The following is a 13,749-nucleotide window of genomic DNA, read 5'->3' as shown; positions in this document are numbered from 1 at the left end:
TTGATCGGACGTCACTGCTGATGTTGTGCTGGGGATTGTGTGTGTGCTGTCTTTGTGTGCGTTGACCGGATGTCACTGCTGATGTTGTGTTAGGGATTGTGTGTGTGCCGTCTTTGTGTGCGTTGATCGGACGTCACTGCTGATGTTGTGTTGGGGACTGTGTGTGTGCCGTCTTTGTGTGCGTTGATCGGACGTCACTGCTGATGTTGTGTTAGGGATTGTGTGTGTGCCGTCTTTGTGTGTGTTGACTGGATATCACTGCTGATGTTGTGCTGGGGATTGTGTGTGTGCTGTCTTTGTGTGCGTTGATCGGACGTCACTGCTGATGTTGTGTTAGGGACTGTGTGTGTGCCGTCTTTGTGTGCGTTGATCGGATGTCACTGCTGATGTTGTGTTAGGGACTGTGTGTGTGCTGTCTTTGTGTGCGTTGACTGGACGTCACTGCTGATGTTGTGTTGGGGATTGCGTGTGTGCCGTCTTTGTGTGCGTTGACTGGACGTCACTGCTGATGTTGTGTTGGGGACTGTGTGTGTACCGTCTTTGTGTGCGTTGACAGGATGTCACTGCTGATGTTGTGTTAGGGACTGTGTGTGTGCCGTCTTTGTGTGCGTTGACCAGATGTCACTGCTGATGTTGTGTTAGGGACTGTGTGTGTGCCGTCTTTGTGTGTGTTGACCGGACGTCACTGCTGATGTTGTGTTGGGGATTGTGTGTGTGCCGTCTTTGTGTGCGTTGATCAGATGTCACTGCTGATGTTGTGTTAGGGACTGTGTGTGCCCCGTCTTTGTGTGCGTTGACCGGACGTCACTGCTAATGTTGTGTTGGGGATTGTGTGTGCCGTCTTTGTGTGCGTTGATCGGATGTCATTGTTGATGTTGTGTTAGGGACTGTGTGTGTGCCCACTGGGAACTCTGTCCTATCGTTTCCTTGTCCGGCTTTGATTTCGGGACAGCGATGGTCCCGGGAGGGGAGTTAGGAAGTGCTCCTCCCTGCTCTGTTTCGTCAGACACTTACTTTGTTGGGTCTGCTTTTATTTTTTGCCCTAAAGGTTTGACAGAGTTGACCAGTGGAGCCTTTGTGGCCGTGTATTTGCTTTACGGTAGTTTAAATTGAGGACTTGAAGTTCACAGATCTGGGACTTCTTTCAATCTGAAAGGAGACCCAACACCTGTCCTACTGCAGTCTCAGTCTGGGCACAGTGAACTGGGTTAGCACTGCAGGTGGGGGCTGCTGTCGCCTGAGCACAGCCAGTGGCCTGGACAGTAAGGGCCTGGCTCTGGGACTCCTGCAGGACTGGCAAGTTCTTGGCTGTGACCGCATGACGGGTGGCCTTCCCAGCCTGGTCCTGCCCCGCATAGGTGGCTTCTCCCCAGCAGGCCCTCAAGTGCCCAGCCCACAGCTTCCTGCCTCAGGAAGCTGTGACCCACTGTCATTGCCCACATGATGCTGCGCGAGGAGCCTGACTCCAGAGAGATGTACAGAGCAGGGGCGGGCAGCCTGGTGTCCCCAGGGAGAGGGCGGCCTGGTGTCCTCAGGCAGGGGTGGCCCTGAGCACGGCCAAGGGCTGAGGAGCATCAGGACCTCAGCTCCTGCACATTTGGACCCTGAAACTCTCCAGGGCTCAGCTCTGAGCACAACACCTACCTTTTCTTTTCCACAAGGTGGCTGTTTAATGAAAGCTGTGCCCTGCACACCCGGGCCTCTGTGCTGCCTGATGGGCAAGGGTTCCTGCTCTTTGTGGAGTCACATCTGATGAGCCAAAACTACCTTCAGTGCTCACGAGAAGGCGAGTCAGGGTGGAGGCAGGGAGGGTGTGAACGGAGAGGGAACAGAACAGAGACAAACGTCTGTTCTGAAGGAATCTGCCATAGGTGAGCTCTTACTCCTGCTCCACCATGTGGGACGGGCCGGCCTCCCCCTCACTTCCACCAGGATGGAAGTCTCCTGAGGCCTCCCCAGCCATGCTTCCTTATAGCCTGCAGAACTGGGAGCAGATTAAACCTCTTTTCTTATAAATTACTGCCTCGGGGAGCTCTTTAAGACAGCAACAGGGGCAGGCAAATGTCCAGAGGGACAGGGCGGCCCCCATGGAAACCAGTCTTCAACCAAACACAGCCTGGAGCCTGCAGCCCGGAGCAAGAACTTCTACTCCCCTTTGCCCACTGTTTCTTTCTGAATAATGCTTTTTAACCAACCACATACCCTTTTCCAATGTCACCTGCAGCCTGCCTCTCCCCATTCTGTGCCCCAAAAAAGCCCTGGACCCAGCCACACCCAACTCCGGGTGGCTAACCACCCTCACGTCCTCTCTCTCTGCTGAGAACTCAGTAAAATTAATCGCTCAGGAAGATTCTTCTCCTCCCTCCTCACCCGTCAAACTGTCAGTGTAACCTCATACTTCTTGGACCCAGGACAAGAGCTTGGAACCGTTGAATGAGGCAAGAGCTAGGGCAGCCCTCACCCCGGACCACCAAGACCCCCCAGATGCCCTGCCCGCCCACCCAGCCCTACCTGGCCCACTCTTTGAGCTCCTTGTGGGACAGTGAGTGCCCTTCTCCAACAGTCACCACAGCAATGACCCGCTGGCCCCATGTCATATCCGGAACTCCAATAACAGCCACATCTGCAGAGAGAAGAACGGTATGGGGACATGGGAACGCCTCAGTGGCACTCACAGGCTGGAGAGGGCCCGGATGCACAGGGAGTGCTCGGTCTGGCTGCAGGCCTGGAGCCCGTCCTGGTGCCAGCTGGTCCTGTGGGGAGGGGAGTGAGGGCGGCTCCCCATGGTGGATCTGGCGCTGGGTGCTCGCAGGGCTCAGCCTTCCCACCCCTGGCTCTCTGCACTCTCCCTACTGCCCTCCCGCAGGGGCATCATGCAGATGCGAGCTGTGCCTGATCAGGCCTGGGAGACCCGGTGGGTAAGTGGGGGGCAGCTCCAACACTGAGCAGTCTGTGCCCCATCAGCCCTGTGTGCCCTGGCCAGGGTAGGGAGCAGAAGCAAGCATCACAGGGAGCTCTGCCTCATCCGCAATCCTCCAAAACGCAGCCGCAGCCGGGGAAGGCGGCACCTGGTCGTCTAGCCCAGCCTCCCCAGTGCCCATCTGGCCGCGCACCTGTGATGCTGGGGTGAGCCAGCAGGTGGCGCTCCACCTCCAGGGCGCTGACCTTGTAGCCTCCGGTCTTGATGATGTCCACCGAGGTCCGGCCTCGGATCCAGTACTGGCCGTCCTTAAACACCACGGTGTCCCCTGAGGAAAGGGGGCTCTGGTTACCCCCACGGCAACCGCAATACAGAAGCAGCCATCCAGGTAAGCCCACATTCCTGAAGGTCACGATGCGCATCCCAAGGTGGGACGGTGCCCACGGCATGGGATCTGCCCCTCCCCAACCTCAGCCGTATGTACCTCCTCCGGGGGCCCAGAGCCTCCCCGGACCAGGAGGTGGCTGAAGCACTGCTGGGCTGTGGGCTGCAGACACCCTGCATTAGCAAGTCGGCTCAGCCTGTTTCTGTCACAGTCGTTGGAAACCACCGGTCACAGGTGGGATGTGTGGCCTTTTCTAAGCACCAAGCACAGGATCTGATGCTTTGACCCTGACTCAGGACGGGCATCAGGGTGCGCCGGGTGAGCCTCGCTCAGGACGGGTGCCAGCGCGTGCCGGGCCTCCTGGCTGTGCTTTAAGGCCCCAGATAGCCTCCCTAGACAGCAGCACACAGGGGCCACCCCTCATGCAGGCAGGCTCTGGGGGAGGGGCTGAGGCCCACCAGGGCCTGCTGCTGTTTCTCTCAGGCCCACGAAAGAATCCAGGCCAAATATTCAGTCAAACAAGTGAACAAGACACCTCTCAACACCCGACCCTGGTGGGGTCCAGCAGTGACTGCCCAGCTCCTCTCTATGGGAGGGGCTCCGAAGCCCACACCGAGGCCCACAGGGAGGGGCTGGTGCTAAGGAGGACGGGCCTTTCCTGGTTCCTGGAGCCTCCACTTGTGTCCACCTCCTGCCCGCCGCAACTGACCACACTGGTCCTAGAACAGTGGCTGGGTTGCCCCACACTTTCTTCCTCAGGCAAAGCCATGGCCTCTGCTTGTCCCCGTGAAGTTCCTGGAGCCTCCTGCTGGGAACTGACCTTCCCTGCTACCTGCTTTCTCAAATAGCTCAACACAGACAGCACAGGCCACCGAGGGTGGGGAGCCCGGGAGAGCGGCTGCAGCCTCAGAGCCTGCACTCCCGGCCCGAAGCGGTCTCACGGCGCATAGGTACAAGGTGCGTGTGCCTGTGAGTGTGCGTGTGCAGCCTGGGAGGGCATGGTACACATGACTCTGAGCGTGAGCAGGCACACGTGTGCGCCTGAGGCCGTGGGAGCACGCGGTGCATGTGAGAGCAGTGCTGAGGCCTCGCCGTCTGCTTGCACACACCCTGCAATCCACACAGGTTATTAGCTGGAATAAATCATAAATACTTCATTATACATCATGCTGTTAGATGCAGAAAGGCCTCATCCATCACCTCGCCACTCCTTGAGACCCACGGTGCGCTCCTCAATCCATTAAACAAGACAGATGGGTGTGCCCCAGTGGGCTTTGGGCTCATTTATGGAGTGGAGGGCTGGGCGTTCAGGCAGGCCCCTCCCCAACTCTGGAACTCTGTGCTGATGGGAAGCAGAAAAAATAAAAGGCTCCCCACCAGGAGGTGAGCACGCTGTGGCCCTGGGGTAGCCTGACTGGGTGGCTGGCTGGCTGGAAAGGGGCGTGCAGGGAGGGCTGTGGGCAGGGGTGGACAAAGCCTGTCCCAAGTCCTGTGGGGCCCACTGTGGCTTGTGCTCCTGCTGTGCAGCCTGGCTCCATGTGCCCCCTCTGGAACAGACAGCCACTGGTCTTCCAACAACATCTCTTAATTGCATTAAGCCAGCCCGTCCAGGCTGCTCCTGCTCCACAGCTGCTGATACCTGGGAGGCTGCCGGGTGCCCAGGGTCCCCCCCACAGCCTCTGACGCAGGTCCCCACTGGCCTGCACCACCCAGAGACCCGGTGCAGCAAGGAGCCACTGGCCTGCTCTGGTGCTGCCGGAAGCCACATTGCCTGCACCCAAGGCTGCCGGGTGCCTGGCACCCTCTCAAGCTGCCCTAAGTGTAACTCTCCAGGGGCCCAGTGTCATCACAGCATGACACGAGGGTGAGTGTCCTCAGGACAAAGATAGAATCTCAGATCTGCAGGTGGTGCTGAAGGGGTCATCCCCGGGCTGTACCTACACCCCACACTGGGACAGTGGGTGACAGAGGCTCCCAGTAGGGCTGGGCCATTGGACACGACTGCTCTCCAGGGGCCCCTCCGAACAATGCCTGGGCCCAAGGGTGTGGCCCTGGTTCTGAGGTGCGGGACACAGGCTGTGGGGAGTGGGCTGTAGCGCAGGCATGGTGTGCGAGGAGAGCATCCTGTGGGAACAGTGGTGGGGGGAAGAGGTGCTGATGCGGTGGGGAGAGGCGCTGACTGGGGGATGGGAGAGGAAGAGGCACTGATGGAGGGCGGGAGGCAGGCAGGAAAGCACTGACCCAGCAGCAGCCCAGATGGACCTCCTGGGAGAGCTGCTGATGAAACGACCATTCCTAAAAGGCCCCATCACCTGACTGCAGTTATGAACCTTCCCTATCTGCAAAGTCACAGGAAGACCAGGGGTGTGGGGTAGCAGTGGGAGGGGGTGTGAGGCCATGATGGCCGCTTGAGGCAGCCATGGGGTGCTGCACAGGAGTGGGTTGGTAGAGAGCTAAGCTCACACAGGCACATGCCTTGTGTGTAGAGCTGAGGAAGCTGTCCACGCCCCATGACTGCCCAGTGCCGTGTCCTGGTTCCAAAGCTGCAATACAGTTACACACAGGGTTGAGGTCACACATGGGGCGGAGGCTGCAGGACAGTCACGCATGGGGCCGAGGCTGCAGGGCAGACACGCGCATGGGGCCGAGGCTGCAGGACAGTCAAACACAGGGCCGAGGCTGCAGGACAGTCAAACACAGGGCCGAGGCTGCAGGACAGACACGCACGGGCCCGAGGCTGCAGGACAGTCACACGCACGGGGCCGAGGCTGCAGGACAGTCAAACACAGGGCCGAGGCTGCAGGACAGTCACACGCACGGGGCCGAGGCTGCAGGACAGTCACACACACGGGGCCGAGGCTGCAGGACAGACACGCGCACGGGGCCGAGGCTGCAGGACAGTCAAACAGGGCCGAGGCTGCAGGACAGTCACACGCACGGGGCCGAGGCTGCAGGACAGTCACACGCACGGGGCCGAGGCTGCAGGACAGTCACACACATGGGGCCGAGGCTGCAGGACAGACACGCGCACGGGGCCGAGGCTGCAGGACAGTCAAACACAGGGCCGAGGCTGCAGGACAGTCAAACACAGGGCCGAGGCTGCAGGACAGTCACACGCACGGGGCCGAGGCTGCAGGACAGTCACACGCACGGGGCCGAGGCTGCAGGACAGACACGCGCACGGGGCCGAGGCTGCAGGACAGTCAAACACAGGGCCGAGGCTGCAGGACAGTCACACGCACGGGGCCGAGGCTGCAGGACAGTCACGCGCACGGGGCCGAGGCTGCAGGACAGTCACGCACGGGGCCGAGGCTGCAGGACAGTCACGCGCACGGGGCCGAGGCTGCAGGACAGTCACGCACGGGGCCGAGGCTGCAGGACAGTCACGCGCACGGGGCCGAGGCTGCAGGACAGTCACGCGCACGGGGCCGAGGCTGCAGGACAGTCACGCGCACGGGGCCGAGGCTGCAGGACAGACACGCGCACGGGGCCGAGGCTGCAGGACAGACATGCACGGGCCCGAGGCTGCAGGACGGTCACACACACGGGGCCGAGGCTGCAGGACAGACACGCGCACGGGGCCGAGGCTGCAGGACAGACACGCGCACGGGGCCGAGGCTGCAGGACAGACACGCGCACGGGGCCGAGGCTGCAGGACAGTCACGCGCACGGGGCCGAGGCTGCAGGACAGACACACGCACGGGGCCGAGGCTGCAGGACAGTCACGCGCACGGGGCCAAGGCTGCAGGACAGACACGCGCACAGGGCTGAGGCTGCAGGACAGTCTGAGACTGGGAGAAACGGGGGGATGGCACAAGGAGCACTTGTGTGCTATTTCTAACTTCCTGTGAATCTGTCTTTTTTAAGTAAGTTTTTTGCTTTTTGGTTTATGTAGCAGTTTTCTTCCCAATCTCCAGGAGCAGCAGCCCTTTAAGTGAGCCCATCAAGAGAGAAGTCACACCAACGTCAGCTCTGGATTATGATTGTGCAACTTCTTAAAGAACAAATTCACATAAACTAAGTTTATAAATACAAGGAATGAGTGCTACAAACACAGGAAAGGCCCAGCAATGGCTGATCACACACGCCAGACCTCTCTGCACACTGCAAGACCCCCCCACCCCTCCCCCGCCGCCACTGCCGTCTCTGCAGGTATGTGTCTCTCTCTGCAGGCATGGATGTCTGCGGGTGTATCTCAGGTCTCTGCAGGTGTGGGTATCTCTACAAGTGTGGGTATGTCTGCAGGTGTGTGTCTCTATAGGCATGGCTGTGTCTGCAGGTGTGGCTGTGTCTCTGCAGGTGTGTGTCTCTATAGGCGTGGCTGTGTCTACAGGTGTGGCTGTGTATCCCCAGGAGTGAAAGGCTGGGAGCTGAGATCTTTCAGGAGTGCTGACACTGTCTGCCCATCCTCTCTGGCTGAGCTGTTTCTAGCACGGTCAGGCCCAGGCCCAGTGACCCTGCTGTAGGCCTTGTCCAGGGGTCTCTCCCCTGCGTGGGTGTGGCTGCCTCTGCTCTGAGATGCTTCTCTAGGAGCCAGTGCTCAGGAAGGACTGGTGGGTGCAGGGAGTAATTCATTCCCCGGCCCCCAGGCTTCAGATCCCTGGGAGTCATCCGTTTCCTGGGTCCCGCTTCTCAGTGACAGCCCTGCCTGGCCTCCAACCCCAGGGTCACCACAGGTCCCAGCTTGCCCACTGTGCTACACGTAGCGTTTCCACTGAGCCATGTGAAGGGCAGAAGCGTAGGGGTCAGCACACAGCATGGTGCAATTCTCAGGTCCCCAGGCTTCTGTGCTAGAGCAGGTGCAGCCACACCTGTGGGGAAAGGCTGTGCCTGAGACTCGCTAGCAGCCATAGGCAAAGCCCATCAGTGCAGGACAGAGACCTGTTTCTGTGACAGACGCCTGTCTCAGGGAGGATTCTTGAAGGGAGCTTCTGTGCCCAAGATAGTGAGTGCAGGGTGTGTGGGCCCTCAGTGGATGGTGGCAGCTGTGCATCTTTCCCACCCTGGGCATCAGAGGGTGCTGTGGCTCTCAGCCCGGCAAGCGCCAGAGGTCCAGCCCTGCCCTCCATAGTCAGAATCTCCATCGTCGCTGCTGCCTGCAGCTCCTTCTGGGTGTAGGGAGAGACGTCTCACTGCCCACAGAAAAAGGCCAAGCCCCACGTGCATCCCCCAGGCCTGGTCGCCTTTGCCTGGACATTCCTGGTATCCTCCTTGCAAAGGCCCCTCTAGGCCGGGGCTCTTCAGGGTCCCTCCTGCTGTGCACACATGGCCCCTCTGCCCCAACGCCTCCGGTCTACCTGCCCTGGCCGGTGCCTTGTCTGCAAGGCCTGGATGCCTCCGCCCACAGGGGTCGCCCCGAGGCTTCCCTCCCAGCCCTTAGCTTGGCCTTTGGAACGCGTCAGGCTTTGTTCTAGCTTCTCAGCGCAGAGCAGCCTCAGCCCCAAGGGCTGGCACCTCCCTGCCCATTCCCAGACTGCCCAACACCTGTCTCACCCACCTTGCTATGCCTCTGCCAAAGGAAAGAGTGGCTGGTATTGTTCTTGCAGGTTTGGACCCTGCTATCAAGGGTTCAGGGGCATTGGAGCCAGGGTTTTAATAACGTCCCGGCCGATCAAGGGCAGGTTGGACACCACGGGAGGAGGTGCCGTGGCAGTGAGGGTGACCCACAAGGTTCACAGGCTCCAGGGCGACTGGCCGCCCAGAGCCGCAGAGGACACACTCGGTCATTGTGAAATGCAGGTCAAATGAGTTCAATTACCCTTACTTTTCTTTTTTCTTTTTCTTTTTTTTTTTAAGAGACAGGGTTTCACCATGTTGGTCAGGCTGGTCTTGAATTCCTGACTTCAGGTGATCTGCCTGCCTCAGCCTCCCAAAGTGCTGGGATTACAGGTGAGCCTCAGTGACCGGCCGATAACCTTTACTTTTTATAACAACATAGTTACCAAGATGCATTGATTCTGGAATGAAAGTCAGCTGCCAATGGGCTGTATATCTCCTCGACCTGACTCTCGCATTAAGGGAGTTTTGTTCTGACAGATACAATGTCGCAGTCACAGTGCTATTACCTGGACTGATAAGCTGCTTTTGGATTCAGCGCTGTTTCACGTCTCTGCCTTCCACTGTAACTGAAAATAAATCTGCCAGTACTCAGACTCTCTCCCCGGAAGTATGGGTGGAGAGCGGTGCTGAGGCCCCTGGTCCCCAGGCGAGAGACCTTGTCTGTGGGCCTGGGAGGAAGCACTCCCGGCCAGGGGCATCCTGACCCGCATGTGAGGTAACAACAGCGCCTGTGCTGTGCAGTTCTGGTTCCTGAGCCTGGATGTGGAGCGACACCAGCCCCCCAAAGCTCTGTCCCAGGAAACAAGGTGTGGAGATGCCCAGACCCAGCCTGTTGGACTTTTGCTCCCAAATGCACTGACGCCAGCGAAAAAATGTGTTTGAAGCTTGGCGCCTGGTCTGTGAGGAAGCGCTGAGGGAACCCCAAGGCCCCTGCCTGAGCCCCTGCCCCTGAGAGCTCTGCTCTCTGCCTCCGAGGCCCATCTTCGAGCCTGGAATAGGTGCCCCCATGTGGGTACAGAGGGGCAGCTGGAAACCAACTTACATGAAAGGCTCCGCCAGTTGCCCCTGGGCAGGGGAGGTGGCTACAAGGACGACAGACTGAGGCTCGGAGGGGCAGCGGCGCAGGCGGCCTCCATTGAGGCAGGCACTGGCCATCACCCAGCAGGAGGGAAGGTGCTGGAAGCTCCAGTGCCCGTGGACATTGGAGGCTCCAGTCATCCAGGTCTCCCCTGTGGGCCCGAGGTGAAAGAGGATTCTTGAAGGCAGAGGGAGTCCCAGGGATGGCCTAGACCTAGCTCCCCGACCTAGGTTCAGCCTTCACCCGGTGGCTCCCCAACCTGGGCTCAGTCCCCACCCGGAGGCTCCCTGACCTGGGCTCAGGGCTCTGGGGACGAAAGAGACACCTTATGTTAAAAACAAGGGGTCACCAAGTGCCAGGATTCAACATGGCTGTGGCACCAGCAGCTCTGGAGGCCAGAAAACGATAGAGAAGTGATTCTAACCCAGAACCCCAGACCCAGCCAAACCAGCAACCAAGGCTGAGGGCAGAACGAGGACAGAGACATGCAAGTCTCCAATACCAACCCTACGCTCCCTGCCTCAGGAAGCCCCACGGGAGAGCAGTCCCCAGAGCTGGGGGGTGGAGGAGGGAGGAGGAGGGCACTGCGGCAGGGGCAGAAGCCCTGACCCAGCAGGAGGGAAGGAGGGGCTGTGAAGGGGAAGGAGACTCATGGTGAGACCAGCCCAGCCCTTGAGGAACTGGTACACCTAGACCAAGAAAATCGAGGCTTTCCTGACTCTGGAAAACAAAGAAAAAAACAGCAGTGTCTCCTGGGCTCAGTTCTCAGTGGGGACACCAGGTCTCAACAGTGCGGACTCTGCACACGACAGAGCCGGGCAGAGCCTGAGGAGGGGCCTCCTGTGGGAGCCACAGAGGCAAAAAGGAGTCTGGAGGTGGCGGCCGCGGCCCTCAGGGCGTGGAGACACACAGAAGCCGCAGCCGGCAGGTCCTCAGGGCGCGGAGATGGCACAGAAGCCGCAGCCGGCGGGTCCTCAGGACACAGAGACCGCACAGAAGCCGCAGCCGAAGGGTTGGGGGAAGGGGCGCAGCTGTAGTTCGGTTCCTGAACTGCTAAGACTGCGTGGGTCTTTAAACCATGGGTACATAACTTCGGTTTTAAAAAAACCAAAGGAAAAACACTTGCCCTTTGCCCAGAGTCCTCATGCGTTTTCTAGGGAACCCAGGCTAAGATACATCTGACGCCCATCTCGTGGGCCTGGTGAGGCCCTGTGGGCCCTAGTGGCCCCACAGGCTGCAGGGAAGGGCATATGGCAGGAGGGTTGGGGCTGACCCTCCTCAGCATGGCCTGTCAGTCAGCCTGGCACCTGCAGGCAGCAAAACACAGCCCTCTCAGGAGCTGTCAGCATGCACACGTGGCTCAGAGGGAAGAGATGGGCTTCACCACACAGCCCGGCCAATGAGAGAGGCCCAGTGGGTCCCTCTGCCAGATGGAAGGGGCTGAGGCGGGTGTGGGCACTTCTGCACCTGTCCTCCTGTGGTCACCTCTGACCTTGGCTGGCAACCTTGGTGCAGGGGCTGGCAGCAGCCAGACCGGCCTTGGTTCCCACCAGGATGCCTGTGTCCTTCCCTTGTCCCACAGAGGGGCCCGTGTCCTGTAAAGGGAGGACGGCCAGGAGAGTTTTGGCCAAGGACACAAAGGCCCCAGGGCTTCTGAAAAGGCGCCTGCTCTGAAGGAGGGGACGGCTGTAGGAACAGCTCAGGTTCCACCATCTGACCTCCAATGTGCCACCAGGCCTGGGGCTCAGTGTCCACCTGAGATACTGGGGCTGTGGGAAGCTGAGAGGCCACGAGACTGGGTTCCCACTGGGCCTCCCCGGTGCCTCCCAGCCAGCTCTGGCTCCACAGGGGAAATCCCAGGTGGCTGGGGCTGCTGGGCCTCTGATTTTCTGCTTCTTGAGGCCAGCGAGTCCCACTAAATCATAAGGTCCCTTTAACCCTTCTGGCTGATGTAAGCACCCCATGGCTGAGAACCAGAGGGTCTGGGGATGACCGGTGACACATGGAGCCCTGGCTGGGCCCGGGAAGAAGTGACCTCAGACAGGCTGACAAGCAAGCTGGCGCCCGGCAGTGGTGCCCATGAGCATGGAGGGACCAGGTGACAGGGCTGACACTCAGCCTCGAGGAATGGGGCCACCTGGGCCCAGCTCCCTTCTCCCTCCCTGAGCAGGATGTCTCTGCCTGGAGGTTCTCCAGCCCCCTACTCCCCTCTCCCCATCTTTCCCCACAAGCTCCTGGTAATCCTCCAAATCCTCCAGGGACCCAGGGCTCCCCTCCTCAGTCCTTCCCTAAGAACTCCTGGTGGTCCTCCCGGGATCCCCGGCTCCCCCCGCAATCCTCCCCTGCAAGCTCCTAGTGGTCTTCCGGGGACCCAGGGCTCTTCTCTATGGAGCTCTGTCATCGGATTTCCTCCCCCAGCTAGAGCCTAAGACCCCATCCACCCATGCAGGGACACCGGCCTGCCCCACTGCACCCTCCTGACCCTGGTTCTCCCAGGAGGGGCTGCTGCTCCCACCACCTAGCAGGGATGCCCACCTCCGTGCTGCCTTCCATGTGGCCCAGGCAGCAAATGTGCCCGTGTGTCTCTGAGAGAGTGCAGGTGGAGTCAGAGCATTGGGAAAGACCATTTGGCTGTCAGAAGAACTACCTGAGGGAGACCTTTGACCCGCCCCTGAGCAGTGGAGACCCCATGGCCTTGAAGCCCCCTGTGCAATCTTGAGGGAGAAGCAGGCTGTAGGCTTGGAGGCAGGTCAGGGAGGCAGGAGTAGCCGGCATCGAAGGCGGCAACCTCTCCTGTCATCCTGACCCGGAGGAGGCCGCTGAGGAACTATGGACTGGCTTCGGCCAACCCCGGCCATCCCCGGCCATGTCTAGCCATCCCTGGTCATCCCCAGCCATCCCCGGCCGTGTCCAGCCATCCCCAGTCATCCCCAGTCGTCCCCAGCCATCCCCGGCTATCCCAGGCCGTGTCCAGCCATCCCCAGCCATCCCCGGCCGTCCCCTGTGCCCGTCAGCTTATGCCAGAATCCATGTGGTGGGAGGGGCTGGCCAGGGAAAGGGTTAAGTTTAATTTCTCCTGATTTCTATTTAATATCATGCTCTCCCTGAAGGAGTGGCAGCTGTGAGCTGATTGCAGGCTCTCATCACGCAGGCGGCATCGCTAATGGCCTGTGACAAAGGCATGCGGCTTCCAGGCCTTACCCCCGAGAGCCAATTAAACACACATACTCCCTTCCTGTTTGCAGCACATTACAATGAAATTAAACTGAATTTCAAAACCATTTTCTCCTAAAGACATCTCTTTACAATAATTAATGCACGCTATTCCGCCCCGGCTGAAATCCGCATGGGTGCCGGGGACGGCGGGTTTCCGCGCCCACAGCCCTGCATGTCACAGGCTGCCCTCCCAGCAGCTCAGAGAGCCCAGCCGCTCAACAAACCCACAGGGTTTTGGTTCCTGTGCTTTAAGAGAAAAACATCTTCAGCTTTTTATCTGAATTTAAAAGTAAAAGAAGAACCACAGTGTGAGTGAGGTTGGGGACACTCAGAGCAGGACGGACTCAGGTCGGGCTCCTGTGATTCCGAGTCTGAAGGGGAGTCACGGACAGGCTCAGTCCCCAGACCAGCCTGCATCCTGGGATGCACATGAACGACCAACCGGCAGGGAGGGCTGACTGTGTCGGCCACGTCCTATCACAGACAGGCTTCTAGGCCCCAGCCCTGGGTCCTCTGCTGATGTCCAGCCACGAAGGTGCCTCCTGGGGTCCCCTGGGGAGCCTGTGGGATGCTGCATAGGGCACTGGCCTC

At 59.7% G+C, this 13,749-nt stretch overlaps 1 protein-coding gene across 15 annotated transcripts in view; it reads right to left on the bottom strand.

Moving 5' to 3' along the window:
• The window catches only part of ACSF3 (acyl-CoA synthetase family member 3), a 76,023-nt gene that overhangs the window by 16,936 nt on the left and 45,338 nt on the right, over window positions 1-13,749 (bottom strand). For 12 of the 15 annotated variants that reach the window (XM_078357996.1, XM_078357995.1, XM_008986382.5 and 9 more), the window contains 2 exons: window positions 3,114-3,248; window positions 2,512-2,623 (listed from right to left, as the gene is read on the bottom strand). In XM_078357996.1, coding sequence (XP_078214122.1) covers window positions 2,512-2,623; window positions 3,114-3,248 — 247 coding nt within the window. The remainder of the gene's footprint in view (window positions 1-2,511; window positions 2,624-3,113; window positions 3,249-13,749) is intronic. The other 3 variants (XR_004737467.3, XR_615765.5, XR_013530313.1) reach the window with 1 other exon arrangement.

Source organism: Callithrix jacchus, chromosome 20, assembly GCF_049354715.1.
Source record: "Callithrix jacchus isolate 240 chromosome 20, calJac240_pri, whole genome shotgun sequence".
NCBI classification, from domain to species: domain Eukaryota; kingdom Metazoa; phylum Chordata; class Mammalia; order Primates; family Cebidae; genus Callithrix; species Callithrix jacchus.
The sequence above is the reverse complement of the archived record's forward strand: the minus strand, read 5'-3'. Positions and strand labels throughout refer to the sequence as shown.